Consider the following 21,406-nt stretch of genomic DNA (forward strand, 5'->3'; position numbering starts at 1 on the left):
CACCAACACCCACTTTGAGGCATTTCCAGGTCATTTCAACACCCCCCAGAGAAATCAGCTTTCCCCAGGGCACCTGACAGGATTCCAGCATTGCCAGCACAAATTCAGCGAGGAGAACACAGAATTATGGAATTGTCCAGGCTGGCAAAGAGCTCCCAGCTCCTCTCCTTGGGAATATCCTGAGCAAGGAAAAGGAAACCACCCCCAGGGCCACATTCCCCAGAAATACCTTTATTGCACTTCCTTTATACTCTGAGATGAACTGTAAATTCTGGTCAAATCATTCTTCCAGTATTTCTGGATACATCTGAAAAATCAGAATGAGGCTGATTTGGGCATTTAGGAACTTAATTTTTCAGTTTAAATATTTGATACACAAGCAAACAAATTGTTTTTCTATTGTTGTTATTAAAATATTCGTATGAGATATTTAAATATCCATTGAATCAAGGAGTTTTTCCATCTCACTGTCCTGGTTTTGATGCTTCTGGCCTCACTGGAAAAAGCTGGTATAAGATTTTCTATAAGCACACTTAAGAGCATGAAATACAAAAATAATAATAATAATAAATATCCATTCATTATGATCAATTTGGTTCTGCGTTCCAGAGGAAAATGAGGATTGCCTGTGAATTATCCTGGCTCTTTCAGGAACATTCACTGGGTGCTTTGCTTAAAATCTGGCAGTGAAATCCTTCCCATGAATTTTGCCCAACTCATGCCATTAATTCAATTTCTATATAATTTATATGGGATATTCCATTCTGTCCTTCACATTGGGTTTTTCAGGAAGGACAGCTCCTCATGGGAACATCCCAAGTACCCACAGGGCAGCTTCCATGTCTCTACACCAAAAACACAGAACCAAGAGAGGGACAAGAAGCAAATGTGCAAAATTTATTATGTTCTTCAATGAACACAGGGATAGGAAATTTATAACATTAGGTAATATCTTCAAAATTAAAGAAAAAAAGTTATATAAACACCAAGAGTTCCTAGATAGAACAAACAACAGCAGCCCATGGGATGCTCAAACCCAGCTGGCTCCACAGCAGTTTCTTCATAAAAAAATAAGGTACTTAAAAACAAAAGGCTCTGGAAGACAGTGGAGTCAGCGTGGAAAACATGGGATATGAAAACTGAAATGTTTCTGCAGCACATCCTGATTGTCCAAAGAAAAGTCTGCTGGCAAAAGAGGGAAAGCCCTGAGTGCCAAGCTCAGCCCCTGCTAAAGGCATTTCCTAAATTCCACCGGGGCCTTGCTAATTCCAGAATGAGTTTGGAGAGACTCAAAAACCCATCCCAACCCACCCCTGCCATGGCAGGGACACCTCCCACTGCCCCAGGCTGCTCCAGCCCCAGTGTCCAGCCTGGCCTTGGGCACTGCCAGGGATCCAGGGGAGTGAGATATGGAACAAGCACCAGGAACATTCCCAGCCAAATCCATGAGGAACCCTGTGAGGAACCCTGTGAGGAATCCCCTGAGGAATCCCTGTGAGGAACCCCTGTGAGGAACCCCCTGAGGAATCCCTGTGAGGAATCCCATGAGGAATCCCTGTGAGGAATCCCTGTGAGGAATCCCCTGAGGAATCCCTGTGAGGAATCCCTGTGAGGAATCCCTGTGAGGAACCCCCTGAGGAATCCCTGTGAGGAATCCCTGTGAGGAATCCCCTGAGGAATCCCTGTGAGGAATCCCTGTGAGGAATCCCTGTGAGGAACCCCGTGAGGAATCCCTGTGAGGAATCAGTGAGGAATCCCTGTGAGGAATCCTTGTGAGGAATCCCTGTGAGGAACCCCCTGAGGAATCCCTGTGAGGAATCCCGTGAGGAACCTCCTGAGGAACCCCAACCTCCTCACTGCTGCTCCTCTTGCTCCCCTATCACCTTTAGCTCTGGACCTGCTGAGCCAAGCCCTGCCAGGGGCTGGAAAAGCAGGTGAAAATTCCACAGGTTTGTGTCCAGCATGGATTTCCTTTGGCTGTGTAAACACTGTGGGAGTAACTCCACATGGAGCTCTGCTGGAGCAGGCAGGTTTTGCTCAACTCACAGCTTCAAGTAGAGAAGTGCCCAAAGCTGCTCCTGGTGCAGAGGGACAGCCCTGGGTGGGGTGGGGACATCAGGGTCATTTCCAGCCAGGCCTGAGGAGCTCCCCCAGCAAGGACAGCTCTGGGAACCCAAACCCAGCAATCCCAAAGGTCAGAGTGTCCCCCTGAGGGTCCCAAAGGTCACAGTGTCCCCCTCAGGCTGGGACTTCCATCAAAGAAATCTGAAGTGCTTGTGAAGTTGACAATCCCATAAAGGAATTCTGATTTCCCAAAGTTACACCATTTCCTTTTCCAGGGTGTCTTTGGATCCTTTGCTCCCAGAAGTGTTGTCATCATTGGAATAATTCCCTGAGTCTCGACTGCTCTGTTTGGAATGTTTGTAGTCTGCAAAAACAATCTGATTTCCCTCTTCTGTGACCATGGATTCAATCACACAGCAATTTTCCACGGATTCCTCTGCAGCTGACAGGTAAGGGGTGCTGAAGGGGAGTGCTCCAAATCCCTGAGGACAGAAGCAGAAGGGGAAGAGATGAACATCCATAAATAAAAATTATATACAGATTTACATAAACTCTAATTCTGCTTAAAACCACAGTCACACAAATGTGATTTATCAGATTCTTTACTGCGAAGGTGGGCAGGCCTGGCACAGGTGCCCAGAGCAGCTGTGGCTGCCCCTGGATCCCTGGCAGTGCCCAAGGCCAGGCTGGACACTGGGGCTGGAGCAGCCTGGGACAGTGGGAGGTGTCCCTGCCATGGCAGGGGTGGCACTGGGTGCGCTCTGAGGTCCCTCAAACCCAAACCAGTCTGGGGCTCCATGCTCATGTTGAGCAGCAATGTGTGGTTTCCTACCCCAACACACCACTTACTTCCCTGAGGCCACCAACTCAGACTTAGGATGAAGTTTAGTTCACAGAATCCCCAAATCTCTGGGGCTGGAAAAGCCCTCCCAGCCCAGGGAGTCCCAGCTGGGCCCCATGCCCACCTTGTCCCCAGCCCAGAGCACTCAGTGCCACCTCCAGGGGACACCTGCAGGGAAGGGCATTCCAAAGCTCCCTGGGCAGCCCCTGCCAGGGCCTGAGCACCCTTTCCATGGGGAAATTGCTGCTGCTGTCCCAGCTGAGCCTGCCCTGGCCCAGCCCGAGGCCGTTCCCTCTCCTCCTGTCCCTGTTCTTGGGACAGATCCCAGCTCCCACCTCCCAGCTGCATTCACAGAATCCAACACTAAAGGGTGACTCCAACATTTTATCTCAGCCCTTTTCCTGCTCTCATCACCACAGAACTGTAACATTTCACGGGTTAGAGCCTGAGGAGGCCACACAAGAATGGAAAGAAAATCCAGGCATAGAGGTTTCAATACACACTTGAGTGTTGCCCTTCCATTCCAGAACAGGATCCCTGCTAAGCAGCACCTGTGCCAAGCTGAGACTGACAAAGCTCTGGAGACCACTGATAAAACCTCTAAAATGAACCCTGGCTGACCATAACAGATAAACATCTTTTTTCCATGATATTTAAAGTTCATTATCCTACAAAGAAGCTGTGTGATGACTGAGAAGTCAGAGCTCACCTCGATGTTCATGGGGGGCTGGCAGGAGGGGAAGAACACATATTTGATTTTGTTGTAGGCTTGGTAGAGCAATAAAACAAGAGGAGTGGCCACCAGCAGGACAAACAGCAGGGCACCCGTGAAAACCCCAAAAATGATCAGAGGTAAAGATGTACCTAAAATTTGGAACAAAAACAATTCAGTCGAGGTATTCAGAACCAGGAGAAATTAAAAGCACAGCTCCAAATGTGCTGCAGAGTTTATAAAATAATTCAACCTTTCCACATCATGGGAACATTTCACATTACTACAGCCATGGGCATCAGGGAAAAGTGATGCTGTGCCAGTATCTGAGATAATTTTGCTTAAAGAAGCCACAAAATATCTCCCAATACAAGGACAGAGAATCACCAAGGTGGGAAGAGACCTCTAAGATGCTCCAGTCCCTCCATCACCCTCACACCAGCAGCTGGGGGTGCTCACCTGGAGAGGAGAAGCTCCAGGCAGAGCTCAGAGCCCTGCCAGGGCCTGAAGGGGCTCCAGGAGAGCTGCAGAGGGACTGGGGACAGGGATGGAGGGACAGGAGCCAGGGAATGGCTCCCAGTGCCAGAGGGCAGGGCTGGGTGGGAGATTGGGAATTGGGAATTGTTCCCTGGCAGGGTGGGCAGGGCTGGGATGGAATTCCCAGATTCCCCTGGATCCCTGGCAGTGCCCAAGGCCAGGCTGGACACTGGGGCTGGAGCAGCCTGGGGCAGTGGGAGGTGTCCCTGCCATGGCAGGGGTGGGATGGGATGATCCTCAAGGTCCTTCCCAGCCAAACCATTCCATGATTCCATTATTATCTCAACAAACTGAAAGGAGTTTGCTGATACCAAAATTAACAGGCACCAGCAGCCACTTTCTAAGTAATCCAAATAACATAATCAGGTCTTACTTTATGATCAAAGAATGGAAGATTTTCACTCTGGGGTATAAAAATACGGGAAAGACAGAGCATGGTCTGCCTTGAAGGCACTGCTTGGATTTAAAGAGATTCATTGAAATAGCAGGATAAGGGGAAGAGTAATACCTAGGAAAACAGATTTAAATATTTATCTTTACCCCATTCAGGTAAAAAGTAGCATTTGGTTCTTTTTAGGTTTGATAAGACACAGCAGTGAGGACCACAATATAAATAAATTCTGAATGTGAGCCAGGCATTACTGTTATTACATTTTCTTGGCTTTAAGGCAGATTGAAGAGTCAGAAATTTTCACAATGTTCACAGAATTTTATGTGGCTAATTATCTTCACCATGATTTGATCTTTTCTGAGTGAGTGCAATCCCCCCACTCTCCCCTGGCACCAAGATGAGCTTCCAGCCCTAACAAATGTGATTTATCTCCTCACTCTTTGGCAGGAGATTCGGCACAGGAGATTCATTCCCAGAAGGACTAAGTTCCAAGGATAAAACACCCTGCTAATGTGCAATTTTGTGATTCCTTGCTCCCTCCCAAGATGTAGGGCTGGGAAGTGAAGCTCTCTGCCCAGCCAGCTGCTCCCAGTGCTGGCAGGAGTTTTGAGCTCCCAGTGACTAGGGAACAATTCCAGCTGCAGAGGGGGAGTTGCTGCCAGGCTGTGCCCACCTGCAGGGGTGTGGATGCATTCCTGATTGCTGTAGGCACTGCTTTTGTTGTAGGGCTCAGAGAAGGCCTGGACTTTGACACAGTACAGGGTGGAGGGGGACACATCAGACACTGTGGCTATGGTCTGCTTCACCTCCTTCTGCTTCGCCTCCTCCTGGCAAAGGCAAAAAAAGGGAAAAAGGAGGGATCAGATGCCATGGGCAGCACAGAAATCTCAAACAGGTGAGTGAGAGCTGCGGCCTCTGATGGAGAAGTGATTCTGTGAAATGTCAGACATTGCTGCAACCCCAGAATCTGCAGGGCTGGAGAGACTTTCCAGCTCATCCAGCCCCACATCCAGATGCCTCTGGAACATTTCCAGGAACTCCACCACCTCCCTGGGCACCCAGATTCAATAAAATAAATAAACCACCCCCTTAGCTCCTAAGCAAAACCCCCAGCAAACACTTCCTGGGCAAGAACCAAGTGCTTCCCCCATTCTGAAATGTCACAATTCCAAGTTTCCAGGAAATTCCTTCCTGCTGCAGTTTACTTCCTTCTCTTCTGCCCCCCTCTTACAAATTACTGTGAAATATTTTACCCTAAGACATATTTAAAGAACATGGAAAGAGCCATTAAAAAGGATGCAGGACTTCAGTGTTTGAGGAGCTTTTTCCATCACATTGCACACAGCCACATCCATGGAAATTGAGGTTTTACCCCATCACTGGGAGATAAAAGTCACAGTGATCAGGTTTTTGATAGAATCTTTCATTAAAAAACCCAATAAACTGACTTTTTAAAGACTGATATACCGCAAATGTGCCTCTTTTGGAAAGGAGCTCCTCAGGGAGAACAGAAGCTCAGGATTTAAGTCAGAATCAATTTTATATTGTACGTAATTAGTTCACACCTCCATATCTGAGGAATTCTTCCAGTACAGGATCCTGTAGGACAAGTGATAATGGTCCCTCATGACTTCCTCCTCAGCTCCTCCTGGAGGAGAAATAATGATGTGGAGCAAAGAGTCACTGAGGTCCAGCCTTACACCAGGAGGCCCAATTTCATCTGAAAACAATAAAATAAATAATTAAAATCCCACTAAAAATATTGCTTCAAAGACTGTCAGTGAAATCCATGATAACTTTGAAGAACACACAGTTAGAAGTATAATTTCATAGCTTTGTTCAGAATATCAAGTCCTGAGAGACACTTCAATTAATTTCACTCTGTTCTTGTGAAATCCCCTCTCCAGGCTCCTGTCAGCTCATGAAGGCATTTGGCACCAGTTTGCTGAGCAATGAGCATTTCAGGAAACCATTTCCTTACTTGTTTTCAGAGGATCCACTTTGACTTCCCTGGAGAAGCAGGATTTGTTGTGCCCCTCCCTGGCCTGCACCCGCAGGTAAAAAAATCCAGTGGTGGTGATGACAGAGGACAAGTTGCATGAGGTGCTGGTGATGTTCTCACACCTGGGGACACTGAGCCACTTGTCTGAGTAATCATCATTGAGCTTCTTCCAGAACCCACTGCAAGAGAGAATTCAAGAGTTTTCATGTCAGCTCCCTCAACTCTCAAGAAATTCGTATTTGTTTGTACTGCACTTGGCTCAGTTTTGGGCAAAAAGGCCTCTAGTAATTAAAAAAAAAACAACCCCAGCATGTTAATATGAGACATTTCTGAGTGGAACAATGAAGATAAAAGGGCCAGGAAATACAAATCAGGGCTTTAACCAAGCCTCAGCAGAGAAATGAAATGCGGGGTGGACAGGTTCTGAAAATCCAAATGAGAAGTTCTCACGTAGCTCTGTGCAGTCCATTGTTTTCCTGCCATGCCAAAGAATTCCCAAGGAATGCCAGGGGATCCCTCCTCTTCTGTTAGGTGCTGGCCATAGTATTTATGCAACAGCTGGAGATTGAGATACAGGTTTATAGAGCTGCTTCTTAGATTTCATGGATGTGGTTCGATGGGTTTTTATGGGATATGATGGGGGGGGGGGGGTTTATGGCATTCCTTGTTTTTTGATGCAATATGATTTTTGTCTGGTTTTCTTTATGTGATACAGTGTTTTAGTGTGTGATATGATGGGGTTTGATGTGACACAAGGGTTATTTCACGTGACAGGAGGGGGCTTTTATAGGACTTGATGGGTTTACGTGACACAAGATTTCTCTTAAAATGACACAACATTTCTTTTATGTGACACAGCATTTCTTTTAATGTGACACTATGTGTTACCTTGTATTTTCTCCCCTATTTGGGTCTGCCCAGAACAAATCCAAGCTGCTGACAACTGAAACCTCCAACACCTGTATTTTTGCTCACTTTTACTCATCTCATTTCTTCACGTTTAAAAAGCCACTAAGCAATTCAAGTTTCCTCAGCATTTAGGAGCCCCTTCCATCAGGAGTTTAACACCCCCAAAAACAGCCCAGTCCCCTGAAATTCCAGGCTGAGGTGTTCCATGGAATTCTTTCAATGAGCTGTTCACGCTCCCATTAGCACAGGAAGCCAGCAAATATTTCATTTTCAGCTCTAGGAAACACTTGCACAACACAACAAAGGGCGTTTCCAACGGCAGGGGTGGAATGGCTGAACTCACAGCAGGTACTGCACGTTGTAGTTCACACCCTGATTTTCCTGGGCATCCCAAAGCAGGTGGAATTTCATGTTCAAAGCCTGGACACTCACGTTGGTCGCACACAGGAGGTCGTTCACTGCTCAGGGGGGAGAAGGAAACCCAAAGTTACCAAAAAACTTCATGTTATGGACAGGGAATGGATATTTCCCATGTCAATAATGAAAACATAAAGATTATTCATTATACAGATTGTAAGTCACAGACTGTGATATGTAAAGCAACTTATCAAGCCTTTGATTTAAAAACCAGCTAAAAATAAATTCAGAAAAAAATTAAAGTACACAAATATTGAGAGGAACGGAAATAAACTGGTTTGGGAATAACATGAGGAGAAAAATGTATAAACTACACGTCTGTATTTATTGTACATTTTGATTTTTTGTTTTAATAAAATATGAATGCAACAATTACTTAATATTTTGATCAAATACTTAAAACTTGCATGTATCAGTTATTGCAATATTTTATTAAGCTACACATGTATTATTTTAATATTATTTTAATAGTATTAAAAAAATACATGCATATTTTTAAAATATTTTTAAAGACACAGATGTGTATTAATGTATTTTGTGTATAAAGAAATTTTAATTTACTATCAGTTACTTACATTTTGATGTACCATCAACTAAATATAATGTACCACCCCTGTCCAATCTAATATTTGACTTTCTGCAGTTATTTTTTCCTAAAATAAGCATCTAAAAGCAACAGCGCAGCACAGAAAAGAATTTAATTTTGCATAACAAGGTGGAAAACTGCCCCCTCAAAGGCTTTCTTCACCAGCTGTAAAAATCAATTCACCAAGGATTATATAAAACCAGCATTTTTTTAAGCTCAGCTCAACTTTCTGTGCATTCATTGAGTGCCAAGTATCCCAGAGGCTTTTGGGTTTTTTACTTCCCGATTCAGACACTGATTGAAAAATAAGAGTTTTCCAAAGCACACAAGGAAGCTTTTGTTCCAAATTAATGCCAAAATTCACCTCATGGCAAAAACATTTCTGTACTATTAAAACTCTACCCTTGGCATATTTTATGTTGATTGAGATGGGTAAATGCATATAATACATACATACATACATATGTATATGTATATGTATATGTATGTATATATATATGATATATATGGGAGATATGTATATACACATATGTATATCTCCCATTTATATATTTATTTTTTTTAATACCAAAGTGAGGAGGAATTTGGCCCTTCTGACTATTTCTGTTGTTTCAGAGCAACTGACAGTGTGGCAGTTTAAGAGAAGTCATCACTGGCAGATGAGCTGATTTCCTGGGTACCTTTCTGGCTGGTTTTCACACAGCTGACGGGGCTGAACAAGCCCTGCTTTCCCTCACTGGGGAGATTTGCTTGGACCTTGAAGCAATAGGTGCTGTCTGGGGCAAGGTCATCAACGGTGTCAACAGGGAAAATGGTTTTACTCTGGAGCTGGAAGAAACAAACACAAAGAGCTGTGAGGGGAACTGTGCTTCCCCAGGGCCATCTTTAAATGATCATTTTGCAGGGTTTCAGCCCATTTGTATCATGGTAAAACAGAGAAAGTAGGACAGAGTTTGAGCTGGAGAAATCCCACAGGGAAGTTTGCAGTTTAGCCAGTGACTGACAGGCAGGAACATTTTGGGCTCCTTTGCCATGGAAGTGGGGAGGGATTGGGCATGCCCAGGAATTCACCCCACAGGCATTCCAGAACGGAGCAGGACATTCCCATCCTTCCCCCACCCAAACACCCCTCTCTCCTCTGCTTTTGGTCTCCCAGACTTGGTGGTGACTGACCATACACAATTGTACTTCTGGGCCTTGTGCTCCTTTGGTGTGTAATCCCAAAATCCCAGAGGGGGGAAGAGCCCTCCAGGATCATCCAGCCCCACCAGCATCACCCAAAGCGTGTCCCCAAGGCCACATCCAGACTCCTCTGGGACAATTCCAGTGACTCCAAACCTCCCTGGGCAGCTCATCCCAAGGCCTGACCACTCTGTGAGGGAAATTTAATTCTGTCTTTAATCTGATCCTCCCCTGATGCACCTTGAGGCCATTCCCTCTTGTCCTTTCCTCATTCCTGTGTTTCCCCGTGTCCCCTCCTGGCAGGAGCTGTGCAGAGCCACAAGGTCCCCCTAAGCCTCCTTTTCCCCAGGCTCAGCCCCTTTCCAGCTCCCTCAGGAATTCTCCAGCCCCTTCCCAGCTCCCTCAGGAATTCTCCAGCCCCTTCCCAGCTCCCTCAGGAATTCTCCAGCCCCTTCCCAGCTCCCTCAGGAATTCTCCAGCCCCTTCCCAGCTCCCTCAGGAATTCTCCAGCCCCTTCCCAGCTCCCTCAGGAATTCTCCAGCCCCTTTCCACCCCTGGACACACTCCAGCTCTTCAAGGTCCTTTCTAAAGTGATGATTTTGATCGGATCTCCCTAAAGAACACAGATTGCCCTTTGACCCCTGCCCTAATTTAGATGACTCTCACTTCCCTAAAAAAGATAAAAAAGGAAGAGTTTCTCCCCTGCTCTTCACAGGAGAGCTCTGGGTGCTCTGCAGGACACACATACTGCCTTGGAAACCAGTTCACAATGGCAACACTTCAAAAAAGTCCCTGGATCAGGGCAATCCAAATAAAACAATCCTATGGAAAGAACAAAATCATCCCACCAAGAAAAACCACCTCTCCCAACTTACAAACCACACAGGAGCAGTTACACAGTGGCAGAACCAAACAATTCCATTTCAGAGCAAGAATTAAAGTCCATCTCTGACAGTTCTGGTAAGGTAAGTAACAAAAAAAGAAGTGCTCATACCTGAGCATGTGATGAGTTTTCCCAGAAGACCAGGTTATATTTAAAACTCAGATCATTGATCCACATTTTTGTCTTCTGATTTGCTTCTGGAGGAGAAACCATAACTTTTACGACTCCATTTGTGGATTGCAATTCCAGTCCTGGTGGACCAATCTGAGCTGCAAATATGGAAAGAAAAAAGAAGTTAAACATGTCTACTTGGAGAAAATAGACCCCAAAAGCAGTATACAATAACAAACCTGAAGTACCTGCCTATGGTTTCTTACTTTTAATTCTTTTGAATAATCACCCACAGGATCTTAAGTTTTCATTACTCAGGTGGTTTCTAAAAGAAATTTAACTTAACAACCAACTACCATCACCTGGTTCTAAAAACAGTTAAAATGATATATTACTAGTAAATGTTAAAAAAAAAAAAAAGTATAAATTATTCTAAAACCTGCAAGGCAAGAGACTTAGCTCAGTTCAATAAATCCAGCATCAAAGGAGGGCTTCAGTATCACTGGAACTGCTGAAAAGCCACAAACATCCCAAAACCAGGGTTCTTGGAGCAACCTGGCCTATGGAAGGTGTCCCTGCCTGATAGGATGGGCTTTAAGGTCCCGCCCAATACAGACCAGTCTGGGATTCTACAAAAACCTACTGTCAAAAAGGACTTTTCCAAGAAATAATCTGGGAAAATACAGAGTGACAGGAAATTCAGTCAGGAAACCAGCACAACTTGGAATAGTTTTCCCTTTTCAGAAAAGACAGAACTGCATGCCATGACCTGCAGATGCCTGGTCTTGTGTCCCTCTTGGGAAATTCACCATCCTGCTGTTACCAGCAGTGCAAACCACACGTGGTTTTTCCACACTCCCTCATTCCAGACTGCTTTGGGTTGGGAAGGACCTTAAACCTCATCCCACCCCACCCCTGCCATGGGGACACCTCCCACCGTCCCAGGCTGCTCCAGCCCCAGTGTCCAACCTGGCCTTGGGCACTGCCAGGGATCCAGGGGAATCTGGGAATTCCATCCCAGCCCTGCCCACCCTGCCAGGGAACAATTCCCAATTCCCAATCTCCCACCCAGCCCTGCCCTCTGGCACTGGGAGCCATTCCCTGGCTCCTGTCCCTCCATCCTTGTCCCCAGTCCCTCTGCAGCTCTCCTGGAGCCCCTTCAGGCCCTGGCAGGGCTCTGAGCTCTGCCTGGAGCTTCTCCTCTCCAGGCTGAACATTCCCAGCTCTGCCAGCCTGGCTCCAGCCCTGGGGCTCCTCCGGGCTCTCTCCAGCAGCTCCAGGCGCTCCTGCTGCTCAGGGCTGGAGGCTCTGCAGGTGTGGTCCCACCTGAGCAGGGCAGGGGAGCAGAACCCTCCCCTGAGGTGCAGAAGGAAGCCAAGTGTCCCCAGCCCCCCGGGCTCGTACCGACGTGTTCGGGCACCATCTCCAGGACCTCGGACCACGGGGACAGCAGGGGCCCCGCCTGGGCCCTCACGCGCACGTAGTGGTAATCGTAGTACTCGGAGATGGCCGAGGAGATGTCACAGCCTGTGCCAGCCACAGCCTGGCACCCCGGCAGCTCCTGCCAGCCCGTCTCCTTCAGCTCCGGCCTGCGGGACAGAGAACAGCCGGGGAGAGACAGCCCGGGATGAACAACAGCCCGGGATAAACGACAGCCCTGGGATAAACAACACCCTCGGATAAACCACAGCCCCGGGATAAACCACAGCCCGGGATAAACGACACCCTCGGATAAACCACAGCCCCGGGATGAACGACAGCCCGGGATAAACAGCCTATATTAAACAACAGCCCAGGATAAACAACAGCCCGGGATAAACAACAGCCCGGGATAAACAACAGCCCGGGATAAATGACAGCCCTGGGATAAATGACAGCCTGGGATAAACAACAGCCCGGGATAAATGACAGCCCTGGGATAAACGACACCCTCAGGATAAACAACAGCCCCGGGATAAATGACAGCCCCAGGATAAACCACAGCCCCGGGATAAACCACAGCCCCGGGATAAACCACAGCCCCAGTAGCCCCGGGATAAACATCTTAGATTAAACAACACCCCAGGATAAACAACAGCCCGGGATAAATGACAGCCCTGGGATAAACCACAGCTCTGGGATAAACCACAGCCCTGGGATAAACCACAGCTCTGGGATAAACCACAGCCCTGGGATAAACCACAGCCCCGGGATAAACCACAGCCCTGGGATAAACCACAGCCCCGGGATAAACCACAGCCCCGACAGCCCCGGGATAAACAGCCTAGATTAAACAACAGCCCGGGATAAACAACAGCCTGGGATAAACAACAGCCCGGGATAAATGACAGCCCTGGGATAAATGACAGCCCTGGGATAAACAGCCTAGATTAAACAACACCCTGGGATAAACGACAGCCGGGATAAATGACAGCCCTGGGATAAACCACAGCTCTGGGATAAACAACAGCCCTGGGATAAACAACAGCCCTGGGATAAACAGCCTAGATTAAACAACACCCCGGGATAAACAACAGCCTGGGATAAACAACAGCCTGGGATAAACGACACCCTCGGGATAAATGACAGCCCTGGGATAAACCACAGCCCCGGGATAAACCACAGCCCCGGGATAAACCACAGCCCCGGGATAAACCACAGCCCCGGGATAAACCACAGCCCCGGGATAAACCACAGCCCCGACAGCCCTGGGATAAACAGCCTAGATTAAACAACACCCCCAGGACAAACAACACCCCCAGGACAAACAGCCTAGATTAAACATCACCCCAGGATAAACAACAGCCCCGGGACAGACAACACCCCGTGAGAAACAAGGCTGACTCTTTAAAACGTGCAGAAGTTTAATAGGGGATAGAGGGGACAGTGCCCAACACTGGGGTGCCTGGCAACCTGCCAGAGGCACACCTTCACTGCAAGCACTCTCAGCTGCTCTCCATTGCATTTCTCAGATGCATATTCATGAAGCTTATACATATTCAATGTTTCCTTCAGTTTACATGCTCCAGGCATTTTATATTTATAATATTTTATATTATTTTATAAAAATAACATATTTATATTATTTATATGTTATATAAATTTATATTCAATGTTCCCTTGAGTTTACATGCTCCAGGAATTCTTTATCTTAGTTTGTCCCTGGCCTCATCTTAGAGCACAATGCAGGTGGGATTTTGAGAGTTTTGTATTTTACTTCCTCACAGATGGGATTTTGAGAGTTTTGTATTTTATTTCCTCACAGATGGGATTTTGAGAGTTTTGTATTTTATTTCCTCACAGATGGGATTTTGAGAGTTTTGTATTTTATTTCCTCACAGAGGCCCCCTGGTCTGTGGTTTGACAGTTATTGATAGCCCAAGGGGCAGTGGCAGATTTTTCTTTGGTGCTATTTGTCTGGTTCTTTTCCATGTTTTCTTATCATACAGACATTCCAGCCATTTTTACAAGTACTTTCAATCAATATTAGCTATTTCACTATTGAATAGATATTGAGTAGATATTTCACTATTTGAATAGATATTTCACTACTATCAGTTAGTTACAAAAATAAAGGCATTAGCTATTATTTCAGAATGACAATTATTATTGTTTTATTAATTTAATTTTGAATTTTAATTGTATTAATTATTATTAATATTAATTACTATATGAATACATATTAATAAGTTGTTCTATTAATCATCATTATTATTATTTCACAACTATAATTACTTCTGCAAAAGTTAATGTTATAATACACAGTAGATAATCTTTTGCAGAAGCCTAAACTATAACATATATTTATCACACTAAAATATACAATCCACACAGGGATTAGAGTATTAACTATAAAAGGCTGACAAATTATACTATATCAAAAGCAGTTAAAAAGAGATTACCAACTGTACTATATCAAAGTAATTTACAAAAGCCAATAATAGCAAAATACAATAATGACATACTCATTTATAACATACCTCCGGGATAAATAGTCTGGGATAAATCCAACCCACAACCACTGAAATTATTCTTATTTTCTTCTTAACTTTAATAAACATCACCCTTTTCATGCTGCTTTATCATCGGTACAATCAGTGTTATCTCCTGTAAATTATCCTACAACTGCCAGAACACAGAATTACATCCTCAGGATTATTCTATTTCCTAGCCTGGCAAAGGTTTCATAATTCATGGGAAGAAATTTTAAAGTCCTGACAAAAGTGGTTAAAGGAGCATAAAACCAGCAGAATTATAACCACTAATTATAACATGAGCCAGGAATGGAAATTAAGGGAAAACAAAAACACAGAGGTGAAAAGTGGAGTTCAGCAATAATCAGGTTTTCAGTAGCTCTTTTTAAATCAACACACATCCACACCTCAGTAAAGAAAGAGATTTATAGAGACGTTTAAAATGTCCTGGCCAAAAAGAGGAGGCACAGACCTAAAGCAGCAATTGTTTACCCTCAACTCCTACCTTGTCTTTCACACCAGACTGACATTTAAAAAAATAAATCTATTTTCAAAGCAGCTGTTCTTATCTACGTATTGGAAAATAGGAACTGGGTTTTTTAAAATCCCAAATCCCAGAACGGTTTGGGTTGGAAGGGACCTTAAAGCCCATCCTGTTCCACCCCTGCCATGAGCACGGAACCTTCCACAATCCCAGGTTGCTCAGAATTTCAGTAATTTTGTCTCAGAAAGGTTTTTCAATCTTTACTTGTCAGGAAAGTGCCACAGAATGTCTGTGCTAATGTGTGCAAAAGAATTGGGATATGGAACAACTGAAGGAAACCAAGGAACTATTTAAGAACAAACCTTAAATTGTTTCATCTGGGCATTAAACTTGCAACTGAGAAAAGTGGGTTAATGAACAGTGAGAAATTACTTGAAAATTACACTGAAAATTCCCTCAGATCCTCTGTGTGTGGCCACAGCTAGAGAAACCAAACAAGGCAGAGACAAAATAAACCTAAATTCCACTTCTGAGTGTGCCAAGAAACCTTCTGCAAGAGCCCTGCTGGTGGTTCAGTGTCTTATTTCTCTTGGGGTTCCTAAGGGTCAGGGTGACGCTGAGATTGTACCGAGTCTTTGCTCCCTAGGCCCACTCAGCCAAAGAAGGAGCCCGGAATGGTTCTGATTGTGTTTTCAAGGTGGTTTATTTCTTCTTATCTAAACATTCTTTCTCTGACCTGCCCAGCTCTGCCCAGCAAGGAGGCTGTGGCCATCTGCCCTGAGCCTCGGGTGGCTCCCACCTTATACACTCAAAACTTTGTGTGTATATTTACAATTTATTACCAATTCCCATCATTTATGTTGGACAGTGTGTCCCTATCCTAAACCAACAGGAAAGTGTCACCATCACAGCAAGGACAAGAAGAAGGAGAAGCAGGTCAGACATGCCCAAATCCTTCCATCTTGACCCCATTCTAAAAACCCCAAATTCTACTTTTCCACCCTGTGTTGGTTCAAATATCCCATTACTCAAACCCGTGTGGCTGGTAACTCCTCACAGGCCAGGATGGAAGGATGGGTGTTTTTGAGTTCACGCCGGGTCTGGAGCAGCCGGAGGGGCGTCCCGGAGCCCGTGTGCCCCGGAGCAGCAGGACACTCACCACTGGAACTGCGCTGAGAAGGTGACGCCGCGGGCGCTGCCCCCGTGCTCCCAGCTCAGGGAGAAGTTGGTGTTCACCGCCTGCACCCGCAGCCGCGCCGGGCTGGGCAGGCGGCTCTGGCCTGCGGAGACAGCGGGCACACGTCAGGAACGGGGAGAGGAAACTCACAGGGAATGCTCACCTCTTACTGCAAACAGCAAAAACATACCAGGAGAAAAGGAAAATAAAGTAAAGTATTACCATAAAAAGCAAAGAAAATATCAGGATTAAAAGAAAATAAAATATAATGATAAAAGGCAAATAAAATATTAGGATAAAATTGAAATAAAATGTTAAAATAAAGTATTACAACAAAAAGCAAAAAAAATTATTAGGATAAAATGGAAATAAAATTTAAAAATAAAATAAATAAAGTATTATGATAAAAGGCAAATAAAATATTAGAATGAAATGAAAATAAATAAAGTATTATGATAAATGGCAAATAAAATATTAGAATGAAATGAAAATAAAATAAAGTATTATGATAAACGGCAAATAAAATATTAGAATGAAATGAAAATAAAATAAAGTATTATGATAAATGGCAAATAAAATATTAGAATGAAATGAAAATAAATAAAGTATTATGATAAATGGCAAATAAAATATTAGAATGAAATGAAAATAAAGTATTATGATAAATGGCAAATAAAATATTAGAATGAAATGAAAATAAATAAAGCATTATGATAAGTGGCAAATAAAATATTAGAATGAAATGAAAATAAATAAAGTATGATAAACGGCAAATAAAATATTAGAATGAAATGAAAATAAAATAAAGTATTATGATAAACGGCAAATAAAATATTAGAATGAAATTAAAAGAAAATAAAGTATTATGATAAACGGCAAAAAAAATATTAGAATGAAATGAAAATAAAAAAGTATTATGATAAACGGCAAATAAAATATTAGGATAAAATGAAAATAAAATAAAGTATTATAATAAAAAGCAAAGAAAATATTAGGATAAAATAAAAATCAAATGAAGTATTATAATAAAAAGCAAAGAAAATATTAGGGTAAAATAAACATAAAATATTACAATAAAAAGAAAAGGAAATATTAAGATAAAATGTTAAAGTATTACAATAAAAAACAAAGGAAATATTAGGATGAAATTAAAATAAAATGCTAAAATAAAATAAAGTATTACAATAAAAGGCAAAAAATATTAGGATAAAATGAAGACAAGATATTACAATAAAAAGCAAAGAAAATATGATAAAATGAAGATAAAATATTACAATAAAAAGAAAAGCAAATATTAAGATAAAAAACATAAATTATTACAATAAAATAAAATATAAAATAAATAAAATATTATAATAATTCAAATTAAAAAATAAAATAGAATAAAAACAAAATAAATAAAATAAAACCCAAAAATTAAAAAATAAAATCGATATAAAATTAAAATAGAAAACAAAATAGAAAATAATGAAAATAAAAATTGCATCAAAGAAGTAAAACACAAAATACAATAAAATATTTTTTTTTAGATATAATAAAAATTAAAATAAAATGCAACCAAATTTCAATAAACTGAAATAAAAACAAATAAAAAACAATATAAATGAAACAAAACTAACTAACAAACCCAAAATGAACTAAAATACACCTCTAGACCATGACATTCTAGTTTATCAGCTGGGCAGTGATGCCTCTTCCTGGCCCTGGCTTTGGGACAGCAAATCCAATTTCTTTTTCTACACAATTCCCTGTCTACAAAGGGCACGTGTGCCAAAGCAGAGTGACTGAATTCTGCCAAATCCTTTTGGGGAATTGAGTGGCATCCACATGATTTTGGGAAATAACTCCTGAAAGCACAAAATCACAAAAGCCAAATAATTCACTTAAACCTTGTGGCTCCCACTACGGAATTTATTCCCACAAGGGATTTGTTGCTCTTCTAACAGAGTAAGACAAACCCAGAGAATGCCAAAGGATGTTTGCTTGGAAAATAAGAAAACAAAGGAAAAATCAGATTTTTTTCCCCAGATATTCATCCAACAGATGGCTACAATTCAGCCAAAACCCTTGTGACAACAAGGGCCCCACAGACTCCAACTGATAAAAACACTACTAAATTCCAATTATTAGAGTATTTTTGATTGCCTTGGGTAGAAATTTAAATATTTAGTGTATCTTTCCCATCTTTTCATATCCTTAATTCATAGAGCATGAGGCTTTCCAGTACTCCTTGTTAGACCTCAGCAGGTCAGATGGGAAAAAGGAGGAGTGGAAGCAGGAAGAAAATCCTATCCAAATCCGTGTTCTGAGCAGAGATCTAAAATCTCTGATTTTTAAAGATCTTTAAGATTTTCTGTGTTTTAACCCAGTCTGCGTTTTAAGCCAGGCCAGTGTTTTGTACAGCTGGGAAATACCCCAGGAAGGTTATTTTCAACACAACTCCCCACCAAGAGAAAGCTGAATGGCAGCAGCAATTCTTGAAGTTTTCCTTTTAAGCCGAAATTCCAGCTTCCTGAGGGAATTTTATTGTTCTCTTCTGTATCCCTTCCAAACCGTTCAATTTACTTGAAGCAGTGAAACAAAAAATCACAATGAACTGGATGAGGTTAACTAATGGAGGTCTAATTTATATGAGACATGACCTAATCTTTTCCTTCTAATTAGCACTGCTGTGCCCTGATACTTTTGGGGTTTCTAAAAACACCCAATAGAACAATGTAATGTAATTTATGTGTAGATATTTTTTTTTTTTTTTTGCAGGTCTCATATTTTAACCCTCCTGTCTTTGCCCTGCACATTCTCCTTCTCAATTCCACTGCATTTGTTTCCTGGAATACTGATCCAGTTTCTCAGGATACTTCTGGATGTTCCACCCTACAGACAGGAATATGTGATCCAGCCATCCACCCTTTCACGTATTTCCCTATTTCCAATGAGTTTTGTGCTTGCCTCCCTAAATTAATTCCACAAATCATCCATTTCCCAATGAACAGCTATGCAGGAAGGAAGGAGCAAACTCAGCGACATTTAATCAGCAGAGAAACTTTGGGATTCAGGTAGTAACTTGATATGCAAAAAAAACCAAAACCCTAAAAAACAACACCTCTTCCTGGATTATTTTATTAATTATTAAAATCCAGACATTTAAAACTAATTCCTGTTTGTCCACTTAAGCATGATGACACTTTGGTTCTGAGAAACCATTATAAGGGATTAGGTTTCTGTGGAAAGAAGAGATTAAAAACCAGAAATGCTTTTAGCACATCTGCCTATTTCCTTCCCCCTGCCAAATTCCGATAAACTAAACCAACCCAATCTGTTCTAATACAGAAAAATTACTGCTTCACTCGGGAGATGTTCAGCAATATTGTCAGTAAACAATGGTTGAAAATAATAATGATTATATAATAAAATCTATTCAGCAACAGAAGAAAGCAAGGAATGGCAACACAGCAAACTTCACTGTTGGGGGAAATCCCAGGAAGAGCACATGATGCTCGATGCTTACAACATCCCTGGGTGCTGGAGCCAGTGGAAAATTTCAGTCAATATTTCAGCAGAAGGAGGAAGAGGAGGCCCCTCACATGTGACACGAGAAAAAGCTCTGAACGACCTTGATATGCAAAGAAAACCCTGAGCCAAAGCTTTACCCTGGAGCAGCAGCACAGGGAACAGCTGGGCTGGGCACAGGGGAAAGGAGAGGTCACTGAAGCAGAGCTATTGGAATTCCAGAGTTAGGATCACCCACTGGTTGGGATCTCAGAGCCCACCCAGCCCCAGGCTGCTCCAGCCCCAGTGTCCAGCCTGGCCTTGGGCACTGCCAGGGATCCAGGGGCAGCCCCAGCTGCTCTGGGAATTCCATCCCAGCCCCTCCCAGCCTGCCAGGGAACAATTCCTAATTCCCAAAATCCCAGCCAGCCCTGCCCTCAGGCAGTCTAAAAGCCTTGTCCCTGGTCCTGTCACTCCCTGCCTGTATAAACAGTCTCTCTGCCCTCCCTTGTAATGCTCCACAATCCTTCCTCTTCCAGCAACAGATTTTGAGCAATAGTTGCTTTTTGCTGTGTAAGGAAAAAAGACAGGTCAGAAGCTCCTGCCCTGCGAGCCAAAACCCCCATCCTGCCATTCTACCTCTCATGTCGTCATTTATCCTTTCTGCTCTGCCAGACTGTGACTTCCAAGCCAAAGAACGGGAATCCAGAGGTGTGGGTGGGGCGGGCATGGGGGAGAGGGACAATCCACAGGGACACGGGGGACAGACACAGGGAATGGCTCCCACTGCCAGAGGGCAGGGCTGGGTGGGAGATTGGGAATTGGGAATTGTTCCCTGGCAGGGTGGGCAGGGCTGGGATGGAATTCCCAGATTCCCCTGGATCCCTGGCAGTGCCCAAGGCCAGGCTGGACACTGGGGCTGGAGCAGCCTGGGACAGTGGGAGCTGTCCCTGCCATGGCAGGGGAGGCTCTGGGTGGGATTTGGGGTCCCTCCAGCCCAAACCCCGCTGTGATTCCATGGCAGCCCTGCCAACACCACAACACATCCTCACCGACACCGTTATCCCGGCCCGCATCCCTGCAGAGCTCCGGGAGCGCAGCGGGATCTGCTCTCCCCTCTCCCGGGGAGGGAGCCCCGCTCCGGCCCCGCTCCGGCCCCGCTCCCTGAGGGCTCCCGGACCCACCTGCGCAGGGCAGCGGGACCAGGAGCAGCGGCAGCACCAGCCAGAGCCCGCCCGGCACCCGCAGCCGCCGCCGCTCCGCCGTCCATCTGCCCCTCGGCCCCTCTGTGCATCCATCCCCGGGCTCCTCGGGCTCCTCCGTCCGTCCCTGCCCGGGCTCCGCCGCCGTTCCAGCCCCCGGCTCCGCCATCCAGGGCAGCGCTGCCGGAAGCGACGGCGGCGGCGCCTGCGCGGAGCGGCCCGGGCGCTCTGAGGGGCGGTCGGGGCTGCGTGAGGGCGATACTGTGAGGGCGATGTGAGGCGGTGTCGGAGCTGTGTGGGGGCGCTCAGGGCTGTGTGAAGGCTGTGAGGGCGCTGTGAGGCGGTGTCGGAGCTGTGTGAGGGCAGTGTGAGGGGGTGTCGGGGCTGTGTGAAGGCGGTCAGGGCAGTGTGAGGACTCTGAGGGCGGTGTCGGAGCTGTGTGAGGGCAGTGTGAGGGGGTGTCGGG

General features: G+C 44.4%; 1 protein-coding gene across 1 annotated transcript; it reads right to left on the reverse strand.

The window, feature by feature from the left end:
- Positions 1-874: 874 nt before the first annotated feature.
- IFNAR1 (interferon alpha and beta receptor subunit 1) lies at positions 875-21,178 on the reverse strand. Its single transcript, XM_032751696.3, has 11 exons — positions 20,923-21,178; positions 16,232-16,352; positions 12,040-12,224; positions 10,636-10,793; positions 9,140-9,287; positions 7,800-7,914; positions 6,527-6,726; positions 6,111-6,265; positions 5,219-5,372; positions 3,615-3,769; positions 875-2,546 (listed from the first exon to the last, which is right to left on the reverse strand). The coding sequence occupies exons 1-11, from the start codon at positions 21,107-21,109 to the stop codon at positions 2,319-2,321; spliced, it is 1,806 nt and encodes a 601-aa protein (XP_032607587.3). The 5' UTR covers positions 21,110-21,178; the 3' UTR covers positions 875-2,318.
- Between the last annotated feature and the right edge of the window lie 228 nt (positions 21,179-21,406).

Source organism: Taeniopygia guttata, chromosome 1 (genome assembly GCF_048771995.1).
Source record: "Taeniopygia guttata chromosome 1, bTaeGut7.mat, whole genome shotgun sequence".
Taxonomy (NCBI): domain Eukaryota; kingdom Metazoa; phylum Chordata; class Aves; order Passeriformes; family Estrildidae; genus Taeniopygia; species Taeniopygia guttata.

Coding starts and splice junctions, on each gene's coding strand:
- IFNAR1 (XM_032751696.3), bottom strand. CDS start 21,109: ATGGCGGAGCCGGGGGCTGGAACGGCGGCGGAGCCCGGGCAGGGACGG. Junction 12,225..16,231: donor TTCTCAGCGCAGTTCCAGTG/GTGAGTGTCCTG, acceptor TCTGTCCCGCAG/GCCGGAGCTGAAGGAGACGG. Junction 2,547..3,614: donor AGCCCCCCATGAACATCGAG/GTGAGCTCTGAC, acceptor TTCTGTCCTCAG/GGATTTGGAGCACTCCCCTT.